Genomic DNA, 12,959 nt, shown 5'->3' with positions numbered 1-12,959 from the left:
CTGCGCTATGTCCTGTTCTTCCTCATCCCTTGCTTCCTGTCTCTGTTCCCCGGCTTTCAACCCTTCGCCTTGTCCCCTCACCACATCTATGGATCCTCGCTCTCACTCAGAGCACTGATTGACTGACTCTTCGCCCATCCCCGACTACGAGAACTTGCCTGATCCTTTGGTTCCTGACGACCGATCCTGCACTTAGGTCCAGCCACCCCAGCGTCCTCGGTTCTGCGTGACATCCAGAACCAAAGGAAATAGAACCGCAGTTTAAATGGCACAAACGAAAGAACCCAAATTCAAGTGTCTCTGGCATTGTAATGGGGCTGAGTAACATCACTTTCTGGAAAAAATAAATGTTAATATCTAAAAACAAAAATGGCACAAATTCTAATTTTTATGGCACAAAAAGTAGCACTAACAAATCATGAGATTTTCTTTATTTGTGTTGTTTTTAGAGGGGCCAGCTTCACGGAGCTACTACTGTATATCCTGTACAGCATAGAAACCTTATGGAATGAGCATGGTGATAATGGTGCCATAATACAGCAAAATATTACAACATATAATAATAAACATGTTTATGAACAAGTGTTACCTCACAGGGGGGCGCAGTGGTGCAGTGGGTTGGGCCGCGGTCCTGCTCTCCGGTGGGTCTGGGGTTTGAGTCCTGCTTGGGGTGCCTTGTGACGGACTGGCGTCCCGTCCTGGGTGTGTCCCCTCCCTCTCTGGTCTTACACCCTGTGTTACTGGGTAGGCTCCGGTTCCCTGCGACCCCGTATGGGACGAGCGGTTCTGAAAATGTGTGTGTGTTACCTCACATGTCCTGCCTTTTTGGCTTGTTTGTGGATTCAAATCTAGTTCAGTCAGTTTCCATGTTTTTCTCCTATTCCTCTGGGTTCGTTTCCTCTCACAGTCCAAAGTTCTGCTATAAATTAACTGGTGCCCTGAGTGTGTGTGGTTTCCTATTCATAGGGTACCCCTGCCTCATCCCCTGTGCTTGCAATATAAGCACTGGACCACCAGGACCCTGTATTGGACAAGCAACGACTGGTACTGATATGGGGAGCATTGATGGATCAGTGTTTATAAGCAATATAAAGTAATTGCTTAGAAAAATAAGAAAACGTTGGAAAAGTCAAAAACACACTCGGCTCTGTCAGTATATATAGTAGTAATTACTATAATTCCGGGGGCGCGGTGGGTTGGACCACAGTTCTGCTCCCTGGTGGGTCTGGGTTCGAGTCCGCTTGGGGTGCCTTGCAACGGACTGGCGTCCAGTCTTGGGTGTGTCCCCTCCCCCTCTAGCCTTACGCCCTGTGTTGCCGGGTAGGCTCCGGTTCCCCCGCGACCCCGTATGGGACAAGCGGTTCTGAAAATATGTGTGTGTGTGTGTGTGTACTATAACTCCTACTAATACAAGTGAAAACAGGAGAGAGATGCTCTGGGCATCATGACATGAGAGAGGAGAAGGTTTTTTCCGTCACTAGCTTACGTTTGCGAGCTATGCCTATTTTTACACGCGGAAATTCATTTTGCGGGTTCACCAGCGTAAACCAGAGACCGAATAAGACACGACTGGTGTTCAGGTAAAACAATCTTGTGTATTTATATAACACATATTTTTGCTACGTGAAGTGTAGGATATACAGTTGCTCATTTTTTGGTGCCTGTTGTTTTAACTTCTAAATCAGACTGCGGAGAATAACTGTTTGTTTATGATAAAAATAGCGGACACAACCCTCCAGTCCGTAAAATATTTAGTGTTAAACATGATCGGTATATCACTTCATCAGATCATGTAAAATCCTATGTATTAATCATAATGTCTTCTTTCGCTATTGTGGAACATTCCGCTATTCTAACTAAGTATTACTGTTCTCGTGTTCTGCATCAACCTGAGAGATGGGTCTAGGGCGTGTGTAAAATAAATTGAAATGATTTATTTAAAAACATTAACATGAAGCTAGACTTTAAAGCATATTCGAACGAACAAAAGTACAACAAATACTCGGTTTATTAGGAACCGGGTCGTGTTCACTGTAATTAGCTTTTTTGGTCGTTTCAAACAGCCAGTCTTATAGTAGAACTGTCATACTGCAGAGCGGCTAACTGGAGACAGGTCAGGAGTGGACCCAGTGCGGGTTGGTTATCTTTCAGCAAGGTTCGTAAAAACAGGGCAGGATCGAAGTCAGGGACAAGCATGGGTCTTCCGAGGCGTGAACTTCGCAATACGGGCAAGCCGAAGCCGCTGAAACTACATAAACAAGCGTTTACGAGAATACGCGTTGTCCTTCCTTTCTGGAGCGCCTTATATCCCGGCTGTCATCAGGTACCCGCAGGTGCTGCCGCTCTGCTTGTTCCCGGGGGCGTGACAAAAACACGCGTGTTTTTAGACACGACTGCGTAATTTGTTTGTGCTGTTTCACCATTATAAAGAGAAATGTTATATTAAGAGTCAAGGACTCGTTTCCTCCCTGACCCTGTTCAGGTTCCCCTATGTGACTGACAGTGTGTTCTACTACTGATGTATGGATGAGTGACCCACTGTTAACTTACTGTAACTTAAGTAGTGTAGCAGTGTCAGTGGATAAGGATATGTGCGGGTTGATAACACTACATATGATAGAGTTCATTGGAAGTCGCTTTGAGAAAAGCGTCTGCTAAATAATTATACATGTAAATTTAGCAGACGCTTTTCCCCAAGCAACGTACATCTCAGAGAAATACAATTTGAATTTGCGCATTACTTACACGAGAAAGAGAAAGAGAAAGATAGTTACAGACATGTGTCGTTCTTAAGTAAACCTTGTTTCTTTCTTGCCGCTTATGCACCGATGTTTATCGCACGAGAAGGTGCATACAATCAGAATAGGCGATTCCTTCACCTTCTTACAATTTTTTAAAGGTAAACTCACATACGTGCAATAGTTGCTTTGTATCTGGGCATTTTCATAAAGTTATGATGCATGAACATTTACATGATGAACTTGAGAGATCATGATGGGCGATTTACTTAATTTACTAAATGAATTTACTGAACGGATTTACTGAATTTATGATACGTATAATTTTCTGCATTTTTCAGCAAGTTATTAAACATCCTGCTACTTAATGGAAACGAAACTCCAGTTTCTTTGAAAATTTTAGTTTCTTCGATTGCAGAGTCTATTGAGTTCATGACTGTTTAATGAAAAAATACTATAGCATTCAGTTATGCGGATATTTGTCAAACCATGTTAAAACAAAACACAAAATGTCTTAATTTTTAAAAAGCTGGATATACTTTTTCTAGAACAAAAACTACATGAACCAATTTAACCATAACATCATGTTGTCTACTTTGTATTTCATCTTAAAGTACCTTTTGAAGTACATTCCTACCTTGTTCAAGGTATCACTTGTGGTTCACTGTACTGTAAGGCCTGCTTCTTTCACCGAGGTTTCTTTCACTGAGGAATTTCCGCTGATCTCATTTTGTGGTATTTTTCTCATTTCTCAGTTTTCTGATGTGCCAGCAAGCTCGCTAAACTCTTGTAAAAATTAGACATGCAGCTTCTGCTCTCACTCCTGTGCTGCATTCCTGTTATGGGGGGTAAGTTTTGTTATCTACTTTTCGTGGTGCTGCATGTGGCCCCTGTAGTTTCCTTAGACTTTAATGATAACTACAGTTAAATGTGTATAATGTATTCAGTTTTGCATGGGAATGTGTAGATATTTCAAACATTTTAAATGTCAAAGAATCAGTGAAGAGATGTATGCAAATGTGTTCATCATGTGTTTGCAGTATTCTCAACAGTCAGCCAGTTCCCACCCTCTGTGGAAGTGATGGAGGGGGCTTCCATCACTTTGGAATGTCGCTTTGACCTAGTCATTCAGTACTGCTACACTGTCAACTGGATGAAATTACAGTTAAACACCAATGTGCTGACCACCTACCAAAACAAAAATATGGATGGTTCTAAGCCATCACAGTTTAAATGTCTGTTATCAATCAACCGTGCCACAGTAAGCGACTCTGGGGTTTACTACTGTTCAGTAGTGCGTGGCAATATGGTCTACCTTGGAAATGGCTCCTCCGTGACAGTGATTGGTAAGAGGACAATGTACTGTCATATAGTCACAGATCTAATGATCATAACATCTTAATTATTATTATAATTATTATATTACAAATATGTTCATTAAAATGTACTAATCGTACACTACAGTGTTGTTTCTGTGCCTGTTGGCTTTTGTTGCTAGTCAGTAAACAGTTCAGCGTAACAGCTCAGATACCTATGGTCATCACAAGGCCACATAATACAGGTGGTCCCCGATTTACAATGGGGTTATGTTCCGCAAAACCCATCATAATTCAAAAATATCATAAGTCAAAAATGCATTTAATACACCTAACCTACCAAACATCATAGCCTAGCATGTGTGCAATGGCCATGACGGGCTTGCCGCCTTCATCCTTGGCAATTATCTTGAGTTTTTCCTCAAGAGTAATTGCCCTCCTCTTCTTCTTCCCACCAGTAGCAGGAGATACAGATGAGCATTTCTGTCACATTATGGATGCACAAAACACAATGTAGATACAAGGGGTATCTGTATAGCAGCTGCGTAACAGACTGGGAGATGCGGATCTCTGGTGTTGTCCAGCATTGCGAGAGAGTATCACACCACATATCGCTTGCCTGTGAAAAAATCTAAATTCAAAATTCAACATACGGTTTCTACTGAATGTTTATCGCCAGCTCACCATTGTAAAATCGAAAAAATCATAAGTCAAACCATCGTAAATCGGGGACATCCTATACACTGAAAATTTGATGTATAGATATACTTTTATATTTGCATGAATTTCTAAACTCCAGCCTGTCCTATAGCATTTTAATAGATATAAGGATTTCAAAACACATAACTTTTAAAAAGATACTGCTAGTAAATTTCCATGAATTTTGGGTATTGGACCTTGGTCCTGGTTGACAACTGTACATGCTTATTTCGTTATACCCAGATATTAACTAAATTTTCAACTGTCAGTGGAATAAGTGACAGCTGGCAAAGTTGATACTGTATAATTATTTTATCATGTGAAATCATAGAAATCATTGAGGAGCACCAGTAGAATGTATTATTGATTTTAATCTCTTACTGAAGTTTTAAATAATAAGAATTTTAGTTTAGTAATGCATAAAATAATTACAGTACTGTGCAAAAGTTTTAGGCACTTGGGGGAAAAAAGCTGTAAAGTGAGAATGCTTCCAAAAATAATCCTCTTAATTAATAAACTTCCTAAGAAGTTTAGTAACCATCCATCATCAACAACTGCTTGTCCTGAGCAGGGTCGTGACAGGCTTGGATGGGTCCTGCTCTCTGGCGGTTCTGGGGTTCGAGTCCTGCTTGGGGTGCCTTGCGATGGAGTGGCGTCCCGTCCGCTCCCCCTCCAGCCTTGTGCCCTGTGTTGCCGGGTTAGGCTCCGGTTTGCTGCTACCCCGCTTGAGATAAGCAGTGTGTGTGTGTGTGTGTGTGTGTGTGTGTGTGTGTGTGTGTGTGTGTGTGCTTTCTTTAACAACATATAAAACACTTACTGTACTTGCACCCCTATGCTGACTGAAGATGATGACCAACTGCCATGATGGATGAGACGTACCATGATGAGCTGGGAATTCAAGCTACCATACAGCAACAATATCGTTATTACTTGTAAACTGTCTTAGAATTGTTACTTAATCTAGAACGCCCAAGTGGCAGCCACTGGCCCTTGGAACCCCAGAGGTTTTTTCTCCCTCAATTTTCAGTTGGGAGTTTTTGTTCCTTTTCTCCATGGCCAGTAGGCATATTTATAGCTTTATAAAAGCATTATATTATGATAGTCGGTAGTCAGCTGTCTTCTTTGTTTCTTTATCTGATGTATTTGTTTTTCTTGCCTTATGCCTGTGTTACAGTGCTCTGTGTCACTACATGAGAAGAGTGCTCCATAAAAATAAATTGAATTGAATTACTGTAATACTGTAACTTCTTGCAAAAGAAGCCCTTGGAAATCTGAAATATGCACTGACAAATATGCATTGACACTAATGCAGAAAACATTAAATAACTGTCTAATTCAAATATTTTTGTGAAACATTTAAGTGGTAAAGACTTTTGCACAGTACTGTATTTTGATTTAACTTTTTAGTTACTCGTATGTAGTTAGAGGTATGATTAAATAAGCTATGTAATAGTTATCAGCTCTTCACCTGAAGTCAGGAATATTATCCAAGAACTCACTTTCCTGGAAGTTTCATTGCTGCAGGTATTCTTTGAACAACAGGGATTCTCTTCATAATTGTTTGACTCAGTCTCTCAGTGAAGGACAATTTTTTAATCTCTCAGCTGCAACAAAACTCATTCAGAGGTGTTCTGTCAGAACCTGGGTTGATTACCTTATCATAATTTCATGACATCAAAGTTATATATTCTTCAGGAAATACAACCAAAACTCCATCCATTGAAGTTCTCATGGCATTTGAAAGCAGTTTGCAGTCCCCAGTCCTCCTGCTGTGCTTGGTCTCTGGGTTGAGTTCCTCCCAGGTCCATGTGTCCTGGGATATTGGAGGGACGGCAGCAAATGGAAGCTCCAAGTACAGCTGGAGGAACAACCCCTTGGAAATGCTTTGGACCCAGAACTTGGTCTTGGTTTCTGCTGAGGAGTGGCATCGTGGGTCTTTGTGTACCTGCGTGGTAGAGTATGAAGGGCAGCGCTTCTTAAAGTCTGTTCAGAGTCAAGGTAAATTTTGCTGGAAGTGCTTGGATTTGTCATGGCCATTAAGTTTACGTATTTTGTTTTTGTTTTCTTTATATTAATGCTAAGGTTAGAGAATGTGCATAAAATTTCTAAATTGAAAATTTCCTCTGTTGCTACTGATCTGAAGTAATAATCTGTTATTGCTTTGATATTGACAGATTCCTGGTTTACTTAAAATCCATCCGATCTCAGTAACCGCTAGTCTGAACCAGGGTCGCAGTGAGCCTGTGTGTGTGCCAGTCCATCACAGGAATGTTTCACTTAAACTCCTATAATAATATAATCCTATAATAATGTAATAAACCATGTTCTGTACAAAGTATTCTTTTGGAATTTCACCTATGAGGGTTAGTCTAAAAGTAGCCACAATATATTTAGAAAAATGTTAAAACAGTCTGTTACTTTTTGACTTGCCTTTATAATTTCTTTATAAAATTTAACATGTAATTGCAATTGCAATCATATCTCTAGTCACAAATTGAATGATAGCCAGACATATCAAGTTTCAGTAATAAAGTCATTGAGTGATTAAACACGTATTTTGCTTGCTAAGATAGAATTAATTTTACTTGGAATAGGATCTTTCTTCTTTGGGGTCAAACAGTACCAAACTAGTTTCATATTTTTATAATGAGTATATTTCTAATTCTCTTCTATGGAAAAAGCTTACACATAAAGTTTTTGAAAATCTACCCCCATGGAGTTGCTGTGTGTTCTGGATTTTTCTGTCAGATGCTTTATCAAGGCAAATATTTAGATACTAGCTTAGATTACCTTGAAATTAGGCCCCTTTTTAAAGTCTGAAATGTACTCTTGCTACTGATGACATAGCAACCCCTGAATTTGGCCATTGAGTAGAATATTAGTAGGTTTCTGCAGAATTTTGACAAGCTATTCAAAACAGCACAATAACTGCTATTGTCTTGTTAATAAATAAAGCTTAATACCTTTGTCTAAAATAATTTACAATAATCCATCCATTCATCCATAATGTACAATAGTTCATCCATATATACCAGGATATATTCACTGAACCAAGTAACCTCCTTAAACTGAGTAAATATGTTATATTCCCAGGGAGTAAAACATACCTTGCCCCAGGTGAGGGTGCCTGCTATATATATATAATCACAGAATTTAATGGGTTTGGTACCTCACCCATATCAGTGCAATTTTGCTTCTGTTGAACAGTGTGCAAAGGTTATAACAATACTAGTCAGCTTCGCACTGTGAGCTACGAACAGCTCACGCTTTCCTATCAGAGGCTTTTGTCTGTGTCTGAACTTCCCTCCCATACCTAGTAGCACCTGACCTATGTGATTATGAACCCCATTACAGGAAGTGGGGTGCCATGTCTGACCCTTACCTATGTAGCATCTGGCGGAGCTGCACTCGTACTTGTTGTGGCACTTTCTGTCCTCATCTGCTTAAGCTGTGGTAAGAACCAATGTTTGTACATTTCAGGACACATTTTATAATGGTATAGTTATGTGAAATTTATAGTTAAGTAGTCGTCTTTAAGTTCACAACAGCTTTATTTGACTGCTACAGTGCAGATCACTTTGTAAATTTAACTGCGCAAGGCTTAAATTCTAACTTTGGGGTACAAGGAATGAATTCAGTAGTTTAAAACACAGAAATTATTTTTAAAAATGGTCTCTGTGTTTACATTCAACATTTGAGTTTCTCAAAAATGTTGCAGGGTGTCCAAAGGTTTTTAAAGTGAAGAAAAGAATGGGTGCAGAGTGCAAAAATCAGTCTTCAGGTAAGATATTACCTATGGATTTGTTTTTCCATAGTACCTTAAACATTATTTTTATGAGCATCCAGATTTGAATTCATGTCACTTGTAGTCAATTTAAAGCCTCTGGGAACCAAGACTGAATCTAAGTCACTTGTGCTGAAGAACATGTGTAATAAGAATGTGAAAAGACCCCAAAACACAGCATTGTAAATGAACATTGTAAACAAACACAGCATTGTAAACAAAACTGTCAAAATGTGTTATTTTTTTATTGTGTTGTGAATGATATTGCTACAGATCCATGATGCCTACTGTTTGGCAGCTCTTGTTATGTTTGGTAGACAGCTGTGATGCTGCAAAATAGTTCATCGTGCAATAGGTTACCTGAGATTTAACAATGTGTGCATTACTTGGTAAACTAACATGAATATTCATTTTAATGTTAATTAGGTTAGAAGTATTTCTGGAAGCTAATGTTTTATTTTACTTATGTATTTTATTGGAGAATCAATCTTTTGTGTAGTGTCTTTGGTGTTCTGTTTACTTCTTATGCTGTAACAGCTCTTGCAGTAATTCTTAATATGTTTTGTACTAATAGCTGCGATTAAAAAGCAAGAATCTTAATACAGACAGCTGTTGTTTCAGCTGATCTTTTTCAGTTCAAGGTTCTTTGGAGTTTCAATAACAAGGCACAGGAAATCGCAAAAAGCGTTGGTTTGTTACAGTTCCCACCAGATGTGCACAGATTTGCAAAGGATGTATGGCTGTGCTGATATTAATGCCCGATGTGTTGTGTTTGCCTGCACATCCCCCAGCACATCTCTGTCTCTTCTTTTAATAGAACCTGAAACTTGCTTATCAGTATATTCTTATTACAAAAGCATATAAAAATAACCAGAAGTTAATAGTAGTATACTAGAGTGAATAATAATATTGTAAAAACTATGTGAACTCAAACACCTTTGACTTACAACATATGTAATTGGTGATGACTCACATGTAGAATGGTCATCCCATTAACCGTATGTTATTTCAGAGTCCTGGAGTTTAGTCGAAACATCTAATGCAGCTCACTCCATCTGCTGTACGGTAGCATTGGCTGACTACACTGCAGCAAAACTCCATATTTCTTTTTAATTCGGTGTGTCTATCAGTTACTGCATTTTATTTACAAAAGCATTAATTTTTATAACTTTTTGTTTTGGATTCCAGTTGCTACTTTTCATTTACAATGGGTAGCAAATGAAACTGGTGAGTGTTTTGGTGGTGAAAGAATACAGATTTATGGAAATAAAAATATGGACACAGACAACTGTTGTATAGTAACAATGTCACACCTTGAATCATTTCACTTGTCTCTGTGCAGATTTCTACAGATAGACAGCAATAAAGAATTCAGTGGTTTACCCAACAGGATGGGGTGTAACTTGTTTTCTCTTCTCTGCTCCCTTTCTTCTCTTCCTCACCTGATAACATTCACAGGGCGGCTGGGAAGAGGATCACAGACTGCAGCAATATATGATACAATGGTAAATCCCGATGACATCACATACTATCATTCTTCACAGTACTAGCAAATCACGCTAATGTGGTTTAAAATAGTCATACAACTGCACCTGTCAAGAATGGTTTTTGAATGAGAATTCTAAATTAAGACATGACATAGTTTTATATATGTTACACTAAATGATATTATTCAGGAAGCAGTCAGATGTAAATAAAAGACTTATCTAAGGTGCTGAACAATACAAATTTACAGATTTGCAAGTCTCCAGATTTTACAGATTTGGACTCCAAAGAATGTGTAAGAATCAATATTTTCAACAGGAATACAAAACCTTTGCCAGGAGTCTTGAAAATTTTTCATAAATAATACAGTTTACAATCTATATGTACTTTTTTGATATACATATATATTCCATATGGTGATTTCTAAATTTGTAGTTTATTTTGACAAGTTTGTGCTATAAACGCTAAAAATATGTCTTGCATATAATTTTTACTTGCAGTGCATTTAAAAAAAGTAACAAAAAAACACTGGTAAAAGAGACTGGACTTTGTGGAATTCATCCATTGAAAATTTCTGTTTTTGTCCTTAAATAATATGTAGATAACTACCTGAATCTTGTCCCCGTTTCAATTTTTCACGTCTCCAGGAAATCCACTATGCAACTTTAGATGTGGTCAGCTTGGGAAGACGCAAGAAGACATTGATGGAGTTGTAATCTTGTCAAACATTTCAAACAACTCATATGCAACATTCTGATGAAAAAGCATTTATCTCTATATGGCATCACTTACATTGATACTGTGGAAATAATGCTTCATGACTTCAATAAATGTACTTCTCTTTACTGTTTTTGTGGCTGTATATGAAAACACAACCAAACTTCATGATTGTGCAGAAAAACACATCACAGTTGTGCAGAAATGCAGCCAGTTGCAGCCAAAGGAAGCAGCCGACCTCTATTTGTGCTTCTGACTTGTGGAGTTCTGGCCTACTTCTCTGTTTCACAAACACTTCACTGGGCACCATATTTTCCACAGTGTGAGTTTTTTGACCTGTGGTATGTCAAGGCGAGGTGAAGATAAAAGCAATTTTGCATTCTCAATGGAAATGTGACATAATTGTGGTTCTTGTTTATCGACAAGTCTGAGCATGTATAAAAAGTGTACTGTGCACTGCTATGTATGCACACAACTATATGTCATTTTTTTTTCTAAACTGAAACTGAAAAAGTGTAGTTTCTGTGAACTAGTATGCTTTTTCATGAAGAATTCATAAAAAAAATATATATAGATATATATGTATGTGTATATACACAGATCATCTGAAACGCTTGTCCCATACAGGGTCGCGGGGAGCCGGAGCCTAACCCGGCAACAGAGGGCGTAAGGCTGGAGGGGGAGGGGACACACCCAGGATGGGACGCCAGTCCGTCACAAGGCACCCCAAGCAGGACTTGAACCCCAGACCCACCAGAGAGCAGGATCCGGTCCAACCCACTGTGCCCCCTTTATGTGTGTATGTATATATACATATATAGAGATGTGCATACGCACATGAGGTTTGTGAGCTGGTAGGTGCTCCAACTCAGGGCAGGAGGCAGGAGCATCAAGATGAACCACTCCAAGGACCTCTTCCTGCTCTGAGTAAATGATGAAGGCCTACTGTATCCAGTTAAGGGTCATAAGGAGGACTTTAGACCAGGAAAGCACCAGACCCAGATGGAATCTCACATTCCTGTCTGAAAACCTGTGCTGCTCTGCTGGCTCCTGTCTTCACACACATTTTCAACAGATCACTAGAACTGTGCAAAGTTCCCTCCTGCTTCAAACTGTCCACAATCATATTGGTCCCGAAAAATTATCCATTACAGGGTTAAATGACTATAGGCCTGCTGCTTTGACATCTATGATTATGAAGACCTTTGAAAGACTGGTCCTGGCCCATCTAAAGGGCATCATAGGTCCCCTAATGGATCCCCTTCAATTCGCCTATGGACTGAACAGGTCAGTGGATGATGCAGTGAACATGGGTCTCTGTAGCATCCAGACAAAAGGACACACGTTGCTGTAACGTCCGAACATGGACAAAAAATATAATGACCCCATGTGCAGAGTGTATTTATAAGTGGACAGTGCAAACAGTAAAGTACAGTGTAGAGGTGAAACGATGAACATAGAACAAAGAGACACATAGTGTATTCTTATAAAGGTGAAAAGTGAAGCCCAAATCTGTGAGTAGGACTCGAACATGAAGATGTGACAAAATACTGGACTGGAACACAAAAGGCAGGAGTAAACATGACAGGCACTCGGGACCGAAACATAAACACTTATAGAACAAAACTTGGGAAACAGACAACTAACCATCGCCAAGAGAGCACAGTGAAACACTGATTAAGAATCCACAACCTATCCATAGCCGCTTGCTCCTTTTATACCCTACTAACCACCAGATTGTGGACAGGTGCATGGGTCTGGGCTAGTGGCACGAGTGGCGCCTCCTCTGGCCCGTAGGGATATTATCCCTGTGGGTTGTGGCAGTCTCCACTATATCCTGTAGCACCAAGAAAATCCAGGAATGTATGCAAGCATCTTGTTTGTAGATTTCAGCTCTGCATTTACAGTTTTTCTCAGTTGATTTTACACATTCCTCTAAATTAATCTAATTACTCTCAAAACAATTAATACAGCCAACCAAATACATGCTTATCTTGGCCAAACAGTTCAATTTGATTGCATAACGAAGCACTGCATTTTATTCTAGTAATGCATTTAAATACTAAATAAATAAAAATAAATACTAACATCAAAACTACGAGTGTTTTCTTTAATGATTGTATAACATATTGAGCTGTAGATACAAATACATGAATGAGAATATATGTTTATTGTGAAGTTCTTTAATGAGCATGCCCACGCCATCAGCCCAGGCGACGG

At 39.2% G+C, this 12,959-nt stretch overlaps 1 protein-coding gene across 1 annotated transcript; it reads left to right on the top strand.

The window, feature by feature from the left end:
- Positions 1 to 1,431: 1,431 nt before the first annotated feature.
- On the top strand, positions 1,432 to 10,746 carry LOC108927859 (uncharacterized). Its single transcript, XM_018741455.1, has 8 exons — positions 1,432 to 1,580; positions 3,494 to 3,586; positions 3,779 to 4,084; positions 6,449 to 6,751; positions 8,108 to 8,206; positions 8,472 to 8,534; positions 9,996 to 10,042; positions 10,670 to 10,746. The coding sequence occupies exons 2-8, from the start codon at positions 3,541 to 3,543 to the stop codon at positions 10,736 to 10,738; spliced, it is 933 nt and encodes a 310-aa protein (XP_018596971.1). The 5' UTR covers positions 1,432 to 1,580; positions 3,494 to 3,540; the 3' UTR covers positions 10,739 to 10,746.
- The last annotated feature ends 2,213 nt before the right edge of the window (positions 10,747 to 12,959 follow it).

This window comes from Scleropages formosus, chromosome 23, assembly GCF_900964775.1.
Source record: "Scleropages formosus chromosome 23, fSclFor1.1, whole genome shotgun sequence".
Lineage (NCBI taxonomy): Eukaryota > Metazoa > Chordata > Actinopteri > Osteoglossiformes > Osteoglossidae > Scleropages > Scleropages formosus.
Note: the sequence above shows the minus strand (reverse complement) of the source record. Positions and strands in the feature narration are given on the sequence as shown.

Bases quoted from the DNA above. Each gene is read 5' to 3' on its own strand.
- LOC108927859 (XM_018741455.1), top strand. From the start codon at position 3,541: ATGCAGCTTCTGCTCTCACTCCTGTGCTGCATTCCTGTTATGGGGG. The intron at 4,085-6,448 runs GTAAGAGGACAA...TATATTCTTCAG, and splicing joins CTCCTCCGTGACAGTGATTG to GAAATACAACCAAAACTCCA. The intron at 6,752-8,107 runs GTAAATTTTGCT...ACCCCATTACAG, and splicing joins AAAGTCTGTTCAGAGTCAAG to GAAGTGGGGTGCCATGTCTG.